Source organism: Netta rufina (genome assembly GCF_964035555.1).
Source record: "Netta rufina genome assembly, chromosome: 17".
NCBI lineage: Eukaryota > Metazoa > Chordata > Aves > Anseriformes > Anatidae > Netta > Netta rufina.
In genome coordinates, this window is record NC_140141.1 from 13,492,341 (window position 1) to 13,506,589 (window position 14,249).

Consider the following 14,249-nt stretch of genomic DNA (forward strand, 5'->3'; position numbering starts at 1 on the left):
CAAATGGAGTCCATCCCTGTCCCAAGCCTCTCAAGATAACATTTGCTTTAGATACCAGAAGACACCTTCCAAAAATGAAGTATTTTTTTTCTAGAAACTACAAGGGTGCCCAGAGCAAAGTTCAAAACCTTGTAAAATAAAGCATTAAACATATTTAAGCTAGAATTTGATGTTACTTTAAAAGCTGGGTTACCAAAATGACTTTGCTTTATCCTTACTCCAATTCCTTCAATATAAAACTTGGAAGCAATAAAGTTAACAGCTAGTTTAGGTGCAAGTAAGAATTTGTAGAAACACAGAGGACTTAATTGATCAAAATAGGTATGTAGAAGGGCAATTTATTACGAATTTATTGTGAACGGGAAGAATTAAGTATAGAACTAGAGTTCTATGCATATAATACGAAGATGATTTTCGTCTTGTGTCTGCAAGCAAGGCACAAACATGTAACTATCCCTGTAAAGTCTGCATGCCTTACTAAAGGAGCATTTCAAAAGGGCTATTAAAAAAAGATCTTCTAAGGTGTGGGGTGAGAACTGCATGTTTAAAATATGAGCACCTCAACACACCCAAAAGGTGTGTACACTTGAAATCATTACCTCATGCCCTGCATCACATTATTACCCACATGTGAGTGATGCAGCACACAGCATATAATAGCTTGTGTCAACTGCGATTACTGGCTTTTAAATTCATGGGAGGAGGAAGCACGGAGAAAGCACAAAATCTGTATGTGATTCCCATCAGAGCTTTCTTTGTGAAGTGCACAGAAGCTGGAAGCATTTCAATTTCAAATTTTCAATTTCTGGCTCAGAAAGCAGTACTCTTAATTTTTCGTAGAAAAACTAAAAAAGCCTATCGTTTTAGTTTGTATGATAAATATTTTACCTGGACCTCTACTTTCCAAATGCAATGAGATAAACTGAACTGGTATACGCTGCAAACAGAACTTTTTCAGCCTCTCAGAAGACAAGTTGTTCACATATAAAGACACTTCAGGTTTCCTTTCCTGTAAAGTTTAGAGCAACAAAAGGAAAAAAAAAATAAGCACTTTATCTGCAAAAGGCTGGGCTTTTCCCAGGCATTGAAATAGAGAGTGTAGTAATTTGACACATTTTAAGAACCTTTGGAAAATACCTGCAATCAGTAAAGCTGAGGTTTTTGGAGAATAGGTTCAGTCTCTGAAGTTATCTTATCAAACACATGCTGGAATGTCACTCCATCACAAGTGTTTTCTTAGATTCTTGAAAAGATTGTTTTACTGTGCATCTTACATGGCTAGAAATACTTTTTCCCTGCATTTATATAAGGGCAAACAAATGCTTTACCAGCTTCAATGAATACTGTTAAACCAAACCAGTGCTCCCTCTGCTGGCAATGTATATGTACAGCCTTTCCACCTGTAAGTCGCTCTGAAGACAGTTGAGAGAAGGGAAAAAAAAGCATTAGAACAATTAATAAGCAGAATTATAACACTTCTAAGCTTTGTCCTTTCAGAAGTTCTTCAGATAATGAGAACTGAGCGGTATGGGCAAGTTCTGTTTCAAGTAGCTACAATCATTTTAACAGCTTCTTGTATATAAAAACTGGAACCCAATAGTTGTGACCTTTCCTAAAATAATCAACTCTATCCACCCTCATTTTAATCAGCTTCTTTTTCCTAATTGTCTTGAGTGGCTCATTACCAAAAGCAGCAGTTTAATGGTTTAGGAATCCAATTAAAAAAAGATCTTTATAAAAGCTCATTTATTAAACCTCTGTACATAAAAATGAACACATATGTACAGCAAGTTTACATGAAGAAGGATGTTACAAAAGATACAGTGGTAATTAAAACCGACCCACATAAATAAAAACTTATAAAAATACTTGAAATGGTGAAGATAATGCTGGTAATCCCTGATCATTTTCATCCAATTTCCAAGATTTTGATGTGGGAAATCTTAACATTAGCACTTCTTAAAAACATTCTGAATATATTAAACTTATCTACAGGATAATTAGCAAAATCTATAAAGTATAGATTATTATACAAAGAACAGATATAAAAAAAAAATCACCAATCCACCTGAAACTCAAGGACAATATAATTCTTAGCCGAAGTAATGAACAGCAAAACAACAAATTCCTCTTCTTAGAGTTTCATGTATTGGCAAGAAAACTGTTCTTAACAAATCTATAGTCCTGTTATTTCTTAGTGGAAGGATGCAATTTGGGAAAATTCTTGTGTATTTTCTGGTCGCATTGGTCCTGGTCAAGGTGGAAGTCCTGTATTAACACTTCAGTTTCAAGGAAGAACAGGGCAGAACTGTATTTGTCAAGATATTCTCCTTCCTACAAAAGGATGAGGAAGGTTATCTGAGTTTGTAAAACTGGAGGAGTAAAGGGTGCAGGAATTTGGACATAATGAAACAAAGGAAGACCAGTTAAACTCAAGTCTTTTTCTTTTGCTGGTTTCTTGGGGAGTTCTTTAACACACTTCTTATTCGAAGATACACACCTGTTGATTCTGCCATATTTTCAAATTCAAATGGTGTTATACCTACAGCAAACTTGCTCATATCAGGAACAGGACTTGAGTTTTTTGTGGATGATTCAGTGCTTGTCACCACTTTATTACCACCTGCATTTTCTCCATTGTTAACTTCACAGTTGGGAGCAGGCATGGTGTTATCCAGCATGCCTTCAGAGTCTGAATTATCAGGATTTTCCTTTAAATTAAGTAAATTATCTTCTGCATTAGGACCAGTTAAAGAATGTTCATTTTCTGATACCTGTTCGCTGACACTAGAAAGCTTTGTTTCCACCGTAACCATCTTTTCAGATGATCTTACTTCTGCAACAAGATCTATTTCATTCCTAGACGGCGATGATGTAACAGAATTTCCAGTTAAAGGTGTATCAACAGGGATATCAGAGTCACTGTTTGTGCTTTCTGCCTGCTCCAGTGCTGCCCAGATTAACCTCTGCTGTTCCTCTAGCTCTTCCAAGGTTAAAGTATCTTCATCCATGGTTGAATCCACTATTTTTGGTTGAGGAACAACATCACTGGAAGGATTCAATGGTGGAGTTGTCTTAGGAAGAGGAGGGTGGGTGGGTGTTGGAGGTTGAGTTGGTGTAAGACTTTGTGGAGTAGGTGGAGGCGTGCCTTGTGGTAAAGGAGGAGGAGTTGAAATCAGTGGAGGTCCAGGTGGCAGTGGAGGTTGGAACTCAAAACTGTTATGAGCTTGAGATCTTTGAGATGCTTCAACATCTGGAAACAGATTAAAGAACAGCTTTAGAATCTGAAACCTGACTAGGACGAGGTTCAAGTGTGCCGATACTCCGAATAACTAGCACACTAATATAATCCCATACCTGTTTTTCAGCTGAGATAGAATAAACTTTTTGAAGGTTTCAACATCCACTGAAACTATCAACGCTAACATTTTAATTCAGAGAAGTTACTTTGAAAATAAATATTGAAACTAGGGAAGGAAAAAAAAAAAAAAAGCAGAATAACTATACCGGAATCTATGTCCATGTCAGCTACTGTTTCTTCCAGGTTGTCTTCTTTTGGTCGTTTTGAATGATGAGAACTTGATTTCGATGCAGGCCTTTTATTGCTAGATTTTGGACTTGGCTGAAAAGAAATTATCCAGGAAAACAGAAGAAATTAGAATTAGATTATGCAATGTAATATGTCCAGCTATAAGAATAGGTTTAAAGCAATTTTGTAGTTATACAACTATTTGACTGAGTTTGTAAACTAGACACTGAAGTTTAAGAAATTTAATGAAACTGAACATAACTGAAATTTTGCTTAGGTTTACATGGCAAAGGAAAAGATTGTGTTTTCTCAAGTCACTATATTGAAATTACTGTATATCATGTCTACAGCAAGTAAGTTCTTCTCTTATTAGGGAAGTCTGGAACCAAGACCACTTTTAGGCTGTAAAAGTTTACAGCTTTTTTCATAACCGTTTAAAAAATACTGCACAACTGTGATCTGCCTATGAACACTGAAAAAACAGAATTTACTCTAAACATGAAGCTCTTTTTTTGTTAGAACAGATAAGCCAAGATACTGACTATCTGACTGGTTCACTGCAGTGAAAAAAAAAATCATTACAGCGTTACTGTAAAACTAACAAAAGCATCAGGATTTCACACCTGGTAGTTTCAATAAGAAAGTCTAAATGAAGATACAAAGAGAATCATTGGCTTCGCTAAATACAAGAAAACTTTTTTTTTTTTTTTTAATTAATAATATTAAAATATATTTACCGCATGAAAATTAGTAAGGTAGTTAGCAAAAACCTCCTTCTGTTGAGATGGCTGCATGGGTATGGAACCAAATATCTGCCATTCCTACAACAATAAAAAAGAGAAATAAGGCTGAATGATGCGTATGATTGGCTAAAAACATGACAGGAAAAAATTAACAGAAATGCTAAGACATTAACAAGCCCAGACAAATCTATTTTCTTGTCATAAACCTCATTTAACAGGGGTAAATAGAACTTAAATACAAACTTTTGGCCAGAGATTGCGCACTGGTCTTATGCAGCTTTCTTTAGTCAAAATTGTGGGAACACCCACAATAACTTTCATATTCCAAGAATATTCTGAAAATGTAGAGAGGGGGAATGAAGAGGCACTCACACTTTAAGTTTTGTCTTTATGAGAAACCCAAATATCTCCCTAGGCTCCTGTTAGCCTCATAAAGGAAATAAATACCCCAGAAGCATGGTCAGACATATCAGATAGATGCCATATCAATTACCTCAGCAGCTCCCGCCCCCCAAATCAAGCACTTAAAAGGCTGTTGAAAGAAAATCATCAGATGCAGAATGCATAACATTAAACTTAACATAACATTAAACTTAAATTGCTAACTGCAATGACTGTTACTCAGCACGCTGTTCAGAGAGAGGGGAGAGTCACTTACATCTGGAATCCCACTTGGAGTGGAGATATTAAAGCCTGGATAGTTTATCAACTTAGAGACATCATAAGTGACACGTCTTGGTTGACGAGATCCTTCATCTTCTGTTCCATCATCATCTGTAACAAAAGTGCAATTATTATTGATGCTAATTAATGTCACTGAGGAAATCTACAGGATTAAGAACCCATGTTGTTTTTGCTTTTTTTTTTTAATACAAGTAATTACAATAATACATGAAGGCTTTGAAATCCACAAAGGCAGTAACAGAGACCAAACCTATCAGATACGTGCAAGAAGCTACCCCTAAACCTGACTGGGTATTCATAATATTACTAACCTTTATCTAACATTACTAGCCTCAGAAATTGGCATCAGGACTGTTCTCTGGGATCTGGCATAATGTCGGTCATTACTAAAAACCTGGTAAATTACTCAGTAAATTGGGTTTTCAAAAAGATGTTCTTTGCCTGCTGGTAGGCTTCTTAGACTTGTATCAAAGGTTGATTAGAGTGAAAACACACTGACAAAGTTTCTTAATCTATTCAATCATTACAGAAGGAGCTATTTCACTGCCACAGCACAGACGGATGAAAGGGGAGTATTTCTTATATGACTGTAGAAAAGAAAACGTGATTTAAACTTTTTCACTCTTCCATAAGGATGACGGTGGTTTACAAACTAGGTACTTGTACTTTGTCTTCTGAAAGGAACGCAGCAAGCATATAACCCCCATATTGAAAAATGCATTCCCAAAGCACATTCCTTACCTTTACCATCATAAAGTGCAAGTCCCGAGTACTCCATTTCAGCCTCTTTGAGCCAACCTGGTGGATAACCCAGCTGACGCATGCGATATATAAATGGAGGAAGACTCTTAGCTGTGACACCAAGAGCATCTTGAAGTTCCCCACTGAGTTTAAAAAAAAAAAAAGTCCATAACTGAGTTTTGACAAAAGGAAATTGATATCCTGTTGAATTTTGAATTATCAAGTTGAAATGATTTAGCTGAAACTATTTTGTCAGTCAACCCCAGAAATAAAAACTTTAGGTCAAAAAAAAAAACCAACTCTGATGTCAAACATAATGTGTAACACATCCATTTCTCATATGGTTAAATACTGTACGAGAAGCAATGCTACTCTGAGAACTTAGCTCCTGACTTATTATTACCCATGGTTCACTGCCTTAACTGTAGCTATCAGGACAGGAAGGGTGAAACTTAATGCAATACTAAATGTATTAATGTTTTCTGTAGAGACTGCTATGGCCAAATTATGTTTTTTGTTTGTTTGCTTTTAATATTTTGAATAGAGAGTCAGGGTTATTAAATTAGCAATAAGAGTTATGGTTTGAAAAATGTGCAATTTGTTAAACAAAATTTTATTGGGTGAAAAAATTCAAACATAATACACCCACAGTTAAATAGGACTCGAGAATAACATTTGGCATTCCAAAGGAAGAAAAAGTCATTCCAGAAAAGCATTGCAACAGCTAATGAAATGAAAAGAGATACCTAATGACTCCTGGTTTAAATTTTCCAAACCTCTCTTCTACTTCTTCTGCATGATAACGCTGCTGAAAATTCTGATTGCTTGCTTCACCACAAGCTTCCATATACTCCTTTCTCTTCTCACTTATACGAGCTGCATTTCGTGGCTTAAAGATAATATAATTTGGAAGTTTAGGTTTGAACAATTTACAGTTTATGCTTGCCTTCACCCAGCATAAAAATGGTACTCCTTGCCCTCAACAAGTTTTTTTTTTTCCCCCCACATGGCTGAGTTATATCAACAACTGTAATGAAAACTACATATCAAACAAAAAAAAAGGAATATTTGCATTTAATCTAATGGCAAAGAGGAGGAAAGACTGAAAAATGTCCCTAGATAAAAGGAGACATTCAGATCATTATGTTATGAAAAATAACTTACATTCTGATTTAGCGAGTTAGAACTTAGATGTATGAACAGTATTATTTATTCAAAAGAGACGAATAATTATTTGTACACCATGACCAATGCATCTAATTTTTTGAATGGTGCAGTTATACGAAACATTTCTTGGAGAGAGGCAGTCTTTTAAATACTGATGTAGAGTTTACCTTTGGACAGTCTTTCATTTGATGCTCTTCAGAGCCACAATTGAAACAATGCGGTTTTGGCCTGCTTAAAAAATGCAGAAGAAATTATTAAACCCCCAGATCATTATTCAATGTTAAATGCACTTAATTCTTTTAAACCTTATTGGATTTTTAGTCTTAGACTTTGAAAGAAAAAAAAACTTAAGTACTGCTTGTTGATTTCATATGCTGTCATCTGCTTTTCTTAAATGGACTACTTAATATCAATCTTAAAAGAGAGCAACAGAATTTTGTTTCACGGTCCTAAGTAGAACTCAAGAATTGAGAAAACACAAATACAGCATTGTAATCAATAAATAATGCATGACAGTGTGTGGAGAAGAAAAAACTGAAATTATAGCAGAAAAGCAGTACCTCCAAGCAGAAATAAAGTTTTTATATTCCATTTAATAGAGATCTATTCCTTTAAGAGGGAATAAAATAGTAATAGAATAATTCAGGTTGGACCTCAGGAGGCCTACAACCCAGGTTCCCACTCAAAGCTGGGTCAGCTACGAGATCAGACCAGGCTGTCAAAGGCTTTATCCAATCAGGTCTTGAAAATCTTCAAGAAGGGAGAATGCATAACCTTCCTGGACTACATGACCCAGTAGTTTACTCTCCTAATGGTGAAAAAGCTTCTCCTTTCATCACATTACAGATAAAATTCACTGATGGATTTCTGCTTCTGATTAAGTATGTAAACATTTCATTTATTGGCACTATTTAAGCAAACCAAAACATACGTTCTAAAGCTGATGATATGTCCAGAAGAAGGAAAGAGAGGATGTTAAAACAAGAATTTTAAGTCTAGAATACAGATAAGGAATCACTCAACTTAATACTATTGTAGTACAGCAATACCCGCATTTCTCTTTTCATTCTGGTATCATCAAAGGTCTGACAGTTTTTACAAAACAGAGAATCAGCATTGCAGAAACAAATAGAAGAGCATGACTACTACTTTGGAACATCCTTGTCCACAGTTTGAACAAGTTATATATATATATTGTGAAACTGCGTACTGAAAACCTGAAATGGAATTTCAACTGCCTTCAAGATTAATTTTCCTTGTAAATTCATACCATGGGAAATATTTTCAACATTATAGGAGGGAATATCCCAATCTCTTAACAAGATTTTAGAGAAAGGCTTTTTACTGAACATTCGTTTTATCAAACTAGGATGGGAACCAGAAGCAGAGATGAAAGGGTGACACAAGAATGAGCATCCAAAGTGACACCTGCCCTCCCTGTGAAGCATGCCTTCTGCTTCATCTTTACCTAGTATTTGAACACAAACATTCTGCAACAATTCAAGTATTTTATCACTATTTCATACCATGAGAACAACCCTTCAACCTGCCTTCCCTTCAGCTGGTAGTATTTCTAAACAAAACATAGTTGAAGTCAACGTTTCCCTTCATCTTTGAAATTCCTGATAAAAGCTTGCATGGCTCTTGTTGCAACTGAAATCAATGACTTCAGATCCTACAAAGACCACACAAGCTTTCAAGTGGAAAGTCAATTAACTTCACTTCTTACCCTCCCATAAAAGCTATGCAATCAACTCTTAGGATCCCTCTGTCTTACTAGTCTATAAACTAGTCAGACAGGAGATTGTTCTGCAACATAGTAGGAACAATGATAGTACACCAGTGCAGGGATGACAAAGCAATCACTAAAAAGACAAGCAACAGAAGAATAGACCATAAACAACTTTGGAAAGTTTTTACACGTCCATTATAGGCCCTTCCTAAATAAAATGCAGTAAACCACAGATACCCACTGACTGCAAAGCTCAGCACTGGTTTACTTAAACTCATGGCTCAAGTATGTTCAATGGTTTAGCATATATGGGAACAAACAGTATACATCTGAACTTTTCAGCTCAAAACTTTATATTTAAGAGTAATACAAACCTTTTTGGTTTTACTTGTATTTCTTGTCCATCTAGGGAGAGAATCTGGCTGAAAACTTGATGATATCTTTAGATTTCAATAAGGAACTGCTACTGGATGAAGCAAAATTTCAATCTCATTTAAAATATCAATGGTAACCTACTGCTGCTTTGAATAGAATACTGACTCTTCTGGATTAAATTACAGATGGGTGCTTAAAGTCAATAATTTAGAAGTACAAACTACAAAATTATATCCACTTTTAAGGTGGGCTCATATCATTTTCTACTAACCAATTTCTATCCGACAACCTATTCTGTTCCTTTTCAGCACTTGCTAAAACTAGAATCCTCTTGTTGATAGGCAAAAGTATCACACTAATGATTTTGATATACTTTATATCAATCTTATTAATAATATACTTTGGTAGAATTTCAAAAATATAACTTCTCAACTGAGCGTAGACAGGTCATGTCATATGCTACTTGTGTTTGCATTTTGACTGCAATTTATCAGCTGCTCTGCCTATTTGTCTAGAAAACTATGAGGAGAGAAGAGGCTCCCAAGTGAGCCGGCATGGAAAAGACTTAGGAGGTTCAGTAAAGTTCAGAGGCACGTCAGTTTCCAGAATCTAACAGTTGTTTAAAAAAAAAAAAAAAAAAAGCAGATGCCAGGTACTAGTCAAATTGTCATTAATACTTCCGTTATTTAGAACCATGGTATCTGATACACCATGTAACTCACTATTTAGGCTCAATGTCTGCGGGAGCTGTCAAGAAAGGTGCAGTAAGTACATTTAAAGAGTAATACCAAAGCAAAGCTGGCAGATATGAAAGTTTAGCCAGACTTAACTTTGCATTTTAGGTACCTAACAGGAATTTCTCCTATTTCCTCGATTTGGAGGTTGAGAGATGGTACAAGTACCATTTGGAGTAGGATTGTCCCAATGCTTTACAACAGAGGCAGCTTTCCAAATGTAAAATTACAGCACAGTGCATACACAGTCAAAGGCAGGCACAAGAAAACCCAGGTTAGCTGGCTTATAAATTTCCAATTTTTCTTCAGATACAAATAATATTTTAACACTACGAAGTGACCTTTATTCCAATTCTTGATTACAGAAATGAACTGTGAAACTGTCTCCTCTCCAGACACTTTTGGGAGAGGAAGCAATATTAGGAAACTGGGGAGATGAGATTATTTGAACAAGCTATTTCCTCATTCTTATCAATTAAATTTTGTCATTTGACTGCAATATAAAAAAAAATCTCCAGTATTTCCCTCAATCACATCTTTTAAATAATAGCTCTTGTACACAGCAGAGAACCAACTATAAAATGGATGCAAGTTAAGAGCATTACATAATTAGAAGACTTTCCTCCAGTTCCCAAGATTGGCAAAAAATCACCTTATAGAATATTCAAGTTGGCTGAGCCCTTTTCTTCTCCTCTAGAGGGAAAATGCTTATTCATATCTGGAATGAGCTTTCATTCCAAACCTGACTGCAGACTGGCCCAGGAAAGTTCTAATTTCACATGATGTATTTACAGGGATATAGCATTCACCCTTCCCAAACATAAGTCTTCTGAAAATCAGCGAGCCAATCATATCAAAATACATATATACTTTGAGGAAAAAAATCCACTAATTCTTCATTAAAGTTTTTCATCTCTAACTGATATGGTTTTGATAGCAATGTACGATGTACTGAAGCGAAATTGAATTCAATTTACCAACTGGCATTCTTTGGATTTGATAAACAGAAAAACCCCTTGTTTTAGGAAACAGGATACTTAGGTATTTCCCATCCTTCTGTCAGCTGTGGATTCTCATTTAATAAAGGCTGTCCCAGTTTATCGAGACAAAAATTGGTAAAATACAGAACACTTCCTACAACCTGTAGAAAAAAATTCAGAAAATTGTCAGAATGATGTCAGTATTTAGGTCAGATTATTGGTAGCATTTCTAAAAATTTACACCACTTGAAATTCTTCCAGCTTTTTCACCCGCTCTGTAAGAATTTACAAATAATACACACCCACACCTGTACAAATCAGCATTTTTTTTCCATTGATATGGCCAAAACATGGTGAACTTAACCATTATTACATTGATAAATGGAATTTAATGATGAGATCTTATTTAATGGCAATGTATATTAAGTACGTAGAATGAAGACCTACCATTGAAGAGTATATAGTCAAAAACTTACACTAAAAGCTTCCTTAATTTTTTTAACAGAATTAGAGCTTGCTGGTTTACAGTCCTCTTCCAAAAGAACACTGGAGGGCTGACATAAAAAAAATGAAAACAATTAATTAGAAATAAGTGAGAAGATCTCCTAAATTAATCAAGTATATAAGAGGCACAGAACATGCAGTACAGCTACTATTTTTTCCATGACACATTAGTTAAATAGTAGAATAGAAATATTTATGTAAATGACAATGCTTTCCACAGTCCAAAATACCATACGGATCATTTCTTTGTATCTTTCTCTTAGTTTCTAAGATTAAAAAAAAAAAAAAAGAAAAAGAAAAAGACAAAGCTGGGCCAAACATTATCAGATGCGTACATTTAGCTTGTACCTAAAGAACTTTTCTCAGTTATTTGAACCAACTTATCACCAAGCTTATAAACAAATTTCAATGCAGACAACTTTAAGGAAGTTTTATTTTTTATAGAAAGGATTTTTTTGAAGAAGATCTACTGCATGTATTTGATGGTTCCCTGATTTGCATTTACGTAGGAAAAAACATCTAGAATTCAGCTACTTAATATTGAAATTTTGAACTTTTACACTGCTACCACTATAAAGACGTGAGAGAAGGAATGCCTAGTCATAATTTGAGCTTCACAGTACCTGTGGTTTAACATTGAAGTGCGTTTTTTCTTGTTCACCTCTTTGTTGCTCTTCATACTTCTGAACCAAGTTAAAAACAAAATCTTCAATTTCTTGATGATACTGCCTGCAACAGAATGAAGAATTATAAGAAGGTGAAGAAATAAGCAAGGCGGAAACATATACCAGATATCTTTTTCCAAGAACCTGCCATTTACGACTTCTTGAGAATTTAGAAAAGGAGCAGTACTCCTAACTGCCACCAACACAAATGTGATAACCTACTAGGAAGCACACCATTATTTTAGCGTGAAAAAAATAATAAAAAAATGTACATATAGGCAGGAAAGGTTAATTTGCTGTATTTACCTACAACACTCATGAAACTCAAATTGTTATTCAGACTCACTTCAAGCTCCTGGAAGTCACACTTCATTTCATGCTATACACATTGCTAGTAAAAACAGCAGACCGCTTGTCATATCGTTAACTCTTAACTTTTCTTCCCTGCAAACGTACCAGGTTTGTGTTACACATTCTTTCGACAAACACTAATATACCCAAACAAAAACCAAACGCGGCTTCCTGTCAGGACTTTTTCTTGAAAGGTAAAAGTACTTACTTAGAAATGACATTGTTCATAAATAAAATCTGCAACAGAGGTCCATCGAGTTTAGAGCTGTCCACTGAAATTCCACTAGAACAGAACAGATAAAAAATAATGGTTACTGCATTAGCTTTACTGTAAAAGCTCTCTATCCTATTTGTTGTAACAAATAGTCTGTATTCTATAAGCAGAGGAACGTTTGGCCAATCCAAGTTCTATTATTTTAACAAGTTTCTGTTCTCTTAAACAAAAATCCTTCTCCTACTCCACGGAAATCATGCATGTTGTTGGAAGAAAACAAGAGAGACATTTAATGACCAGGCACTGCTTTGTAAACAGCAAAATAATACTCTTATTTTACTATTTTAACATACTTGTTCTTACTGCTTAACTTCACAAAGAGCTGTTTCCCTAAAGGCCACATCAGTTACATAAACAGACAGATCATAACGGCATGCACAGAAAAAGTTACAGCACTACAGACTAAGTTTTTGATACTCGAGTCTGAAGGACTTTTTCAAGGATGACAACAGCAATTTAGAAGCCCAGTGTCAGCAGAGTGGGGGACGCAGGCAGGAGGTTTCTAGATTTTGCAAAACACGCTGCAGCTATTACCAGTCACAGAGTACCACTACTGCAAACATACACAAATTATACAAAGCATTGTAAGCCAGCATTAACGTACCTGGGACGAGTCAGAATGTTCAGCTTCCTTTTAAGTTCCTGATGTTAATTTCTTGTTAAGGAACATTACTTTCTTCACAAGACACAACCACACCTTAATTAATTGCAGAGTTGAACAAAACACCTAACAAAAATCCCACAGAACAACAAATCTTTCATCTCACTGCACAGAGGATTATTTACAAATCCACCTGTTGCTGAAAAAAAACCACACCATAAAGTGCATATGTAAGAAAATATTTGATGTACTGGTTTCAGCTAGGATAGAGTTAATTTTGGAAAATTAAGAAAAAAACGGTCTAGCTGTGTCAATCCAAAAAATTCATTACCGACACTACGCCTGAATTGTCAGATCACCGGTCTGTTTTTAAAATCCCTATACTCATGACAAGAGTCAAAAAATACACTCATAAAAAATACAGTAAAATACACTCATAAATAGAGAACAAATAAATAACTACACGAACAACTAAGAATAACTAATAAAATGAGTATGAAGAAAACACCTCAGATTGTACCTGCTGTCCCAACAGCTATGCGACCTATCCCAACAACCCTTTAAGGAACCAGTCACAATTTGACGGTTTATACTATTTCTAGCTAGGTTAATAATGGATCTTCAAGGTGAACGTGCAACTATTTGTTTTCTCTATACAAGCAGGAAGGAGGAGTCCAGCACTAAGTGCTTTAGCAGCCATCCCAGAACTCAACTACCTCCTCTGCCAAGGGAGGTGCCGCTGGTGTACAGCTGAGTATCCTGAGGGTAAAAATCCGAGCAAAATCCGAGGAAACTCCACAGAAAACTCGGGTGCGAACTCCCTCCTCGGCGCCCTTCGGGAGGCGCAGGGCCCCGGCCCGGAGCAGGCCCAGCCGTTCCCGTCAGGATATTCTCCGCCCGGAGCCGCCGCACCGTCTCCTCACAGCCCTGCAGCCGCTCTCGCAGCTCGGCCAGAGCCCCGCCAGGTCCCTCCTCCTCCTCTTCCTCCTCCTCCGGGCCGAGGCGAGGCGGCGGCGGCCCATCCTCTCCGTCGAGCTGCTCGAACAGCTCGCGGTCGCCGAAATCCACCTCAGCCGCCATCTTGAGCCGCAGCAGGAAGGGCGGGGCTTGGCGGGAGCGACGGGCAAAGGGCAGGGGGAGCCGCCCCAGCGCGGGGCCGGAGGACTACA

The 14,249-nt window shown here is 36.4% G+C and overlaps 1 protein-coding gene across 2 annotated transcripts; it reads right to left on the reverse strand.

Moving 5' to 3' along the window:
- Positions 1-1,729: 1,729 nt before the first annotated feature.
- On the reverse strand, positions 1,730-14,163 carry ZCCHC8 (zinc finger CCHC-type containing 8). 2 transcript variants are annotated; one of them, XM_084297125.1, is made up of 14 exons: positions 13,969-14,163; positions 13,084-13,124; positions 12,414-12,488; positions 11,813-11,918; positions 11,162-11,239; positions 10,743-10,846; positions 8,971-9,036; positions 7,032-7,092; positions 6,444-6,586; positions 5,698-5,840; positions 4,931-5,046; positions 4,267-4,350; positions 3,508-3,622; positions 1,730-3,253 (listed from the first exon to the last, which is right to left on the reverse strand). In XM_084297125.1, exons 1-14 carry the CDS (start codon positions 14,158-14,160, stop codon positions 2,433-2,435), a joined length of 2,145 nt encoding a protein of 714 aa, XP_084153251.1. In that variant the 5' UTR covers positions 14,161-14,163; the 3' UTR covers positions 1,730-2,432. The 2 variants fall into 2 exon arrangements, with proteins under 2 accessions (XP_084153251.1, XP_084153250.1); XM_084297124.1 differs by having other exon boundaries at positions 7,032-7,095.
- Positions 14,164-14,249: the final 86 nt, after the last annotated feature.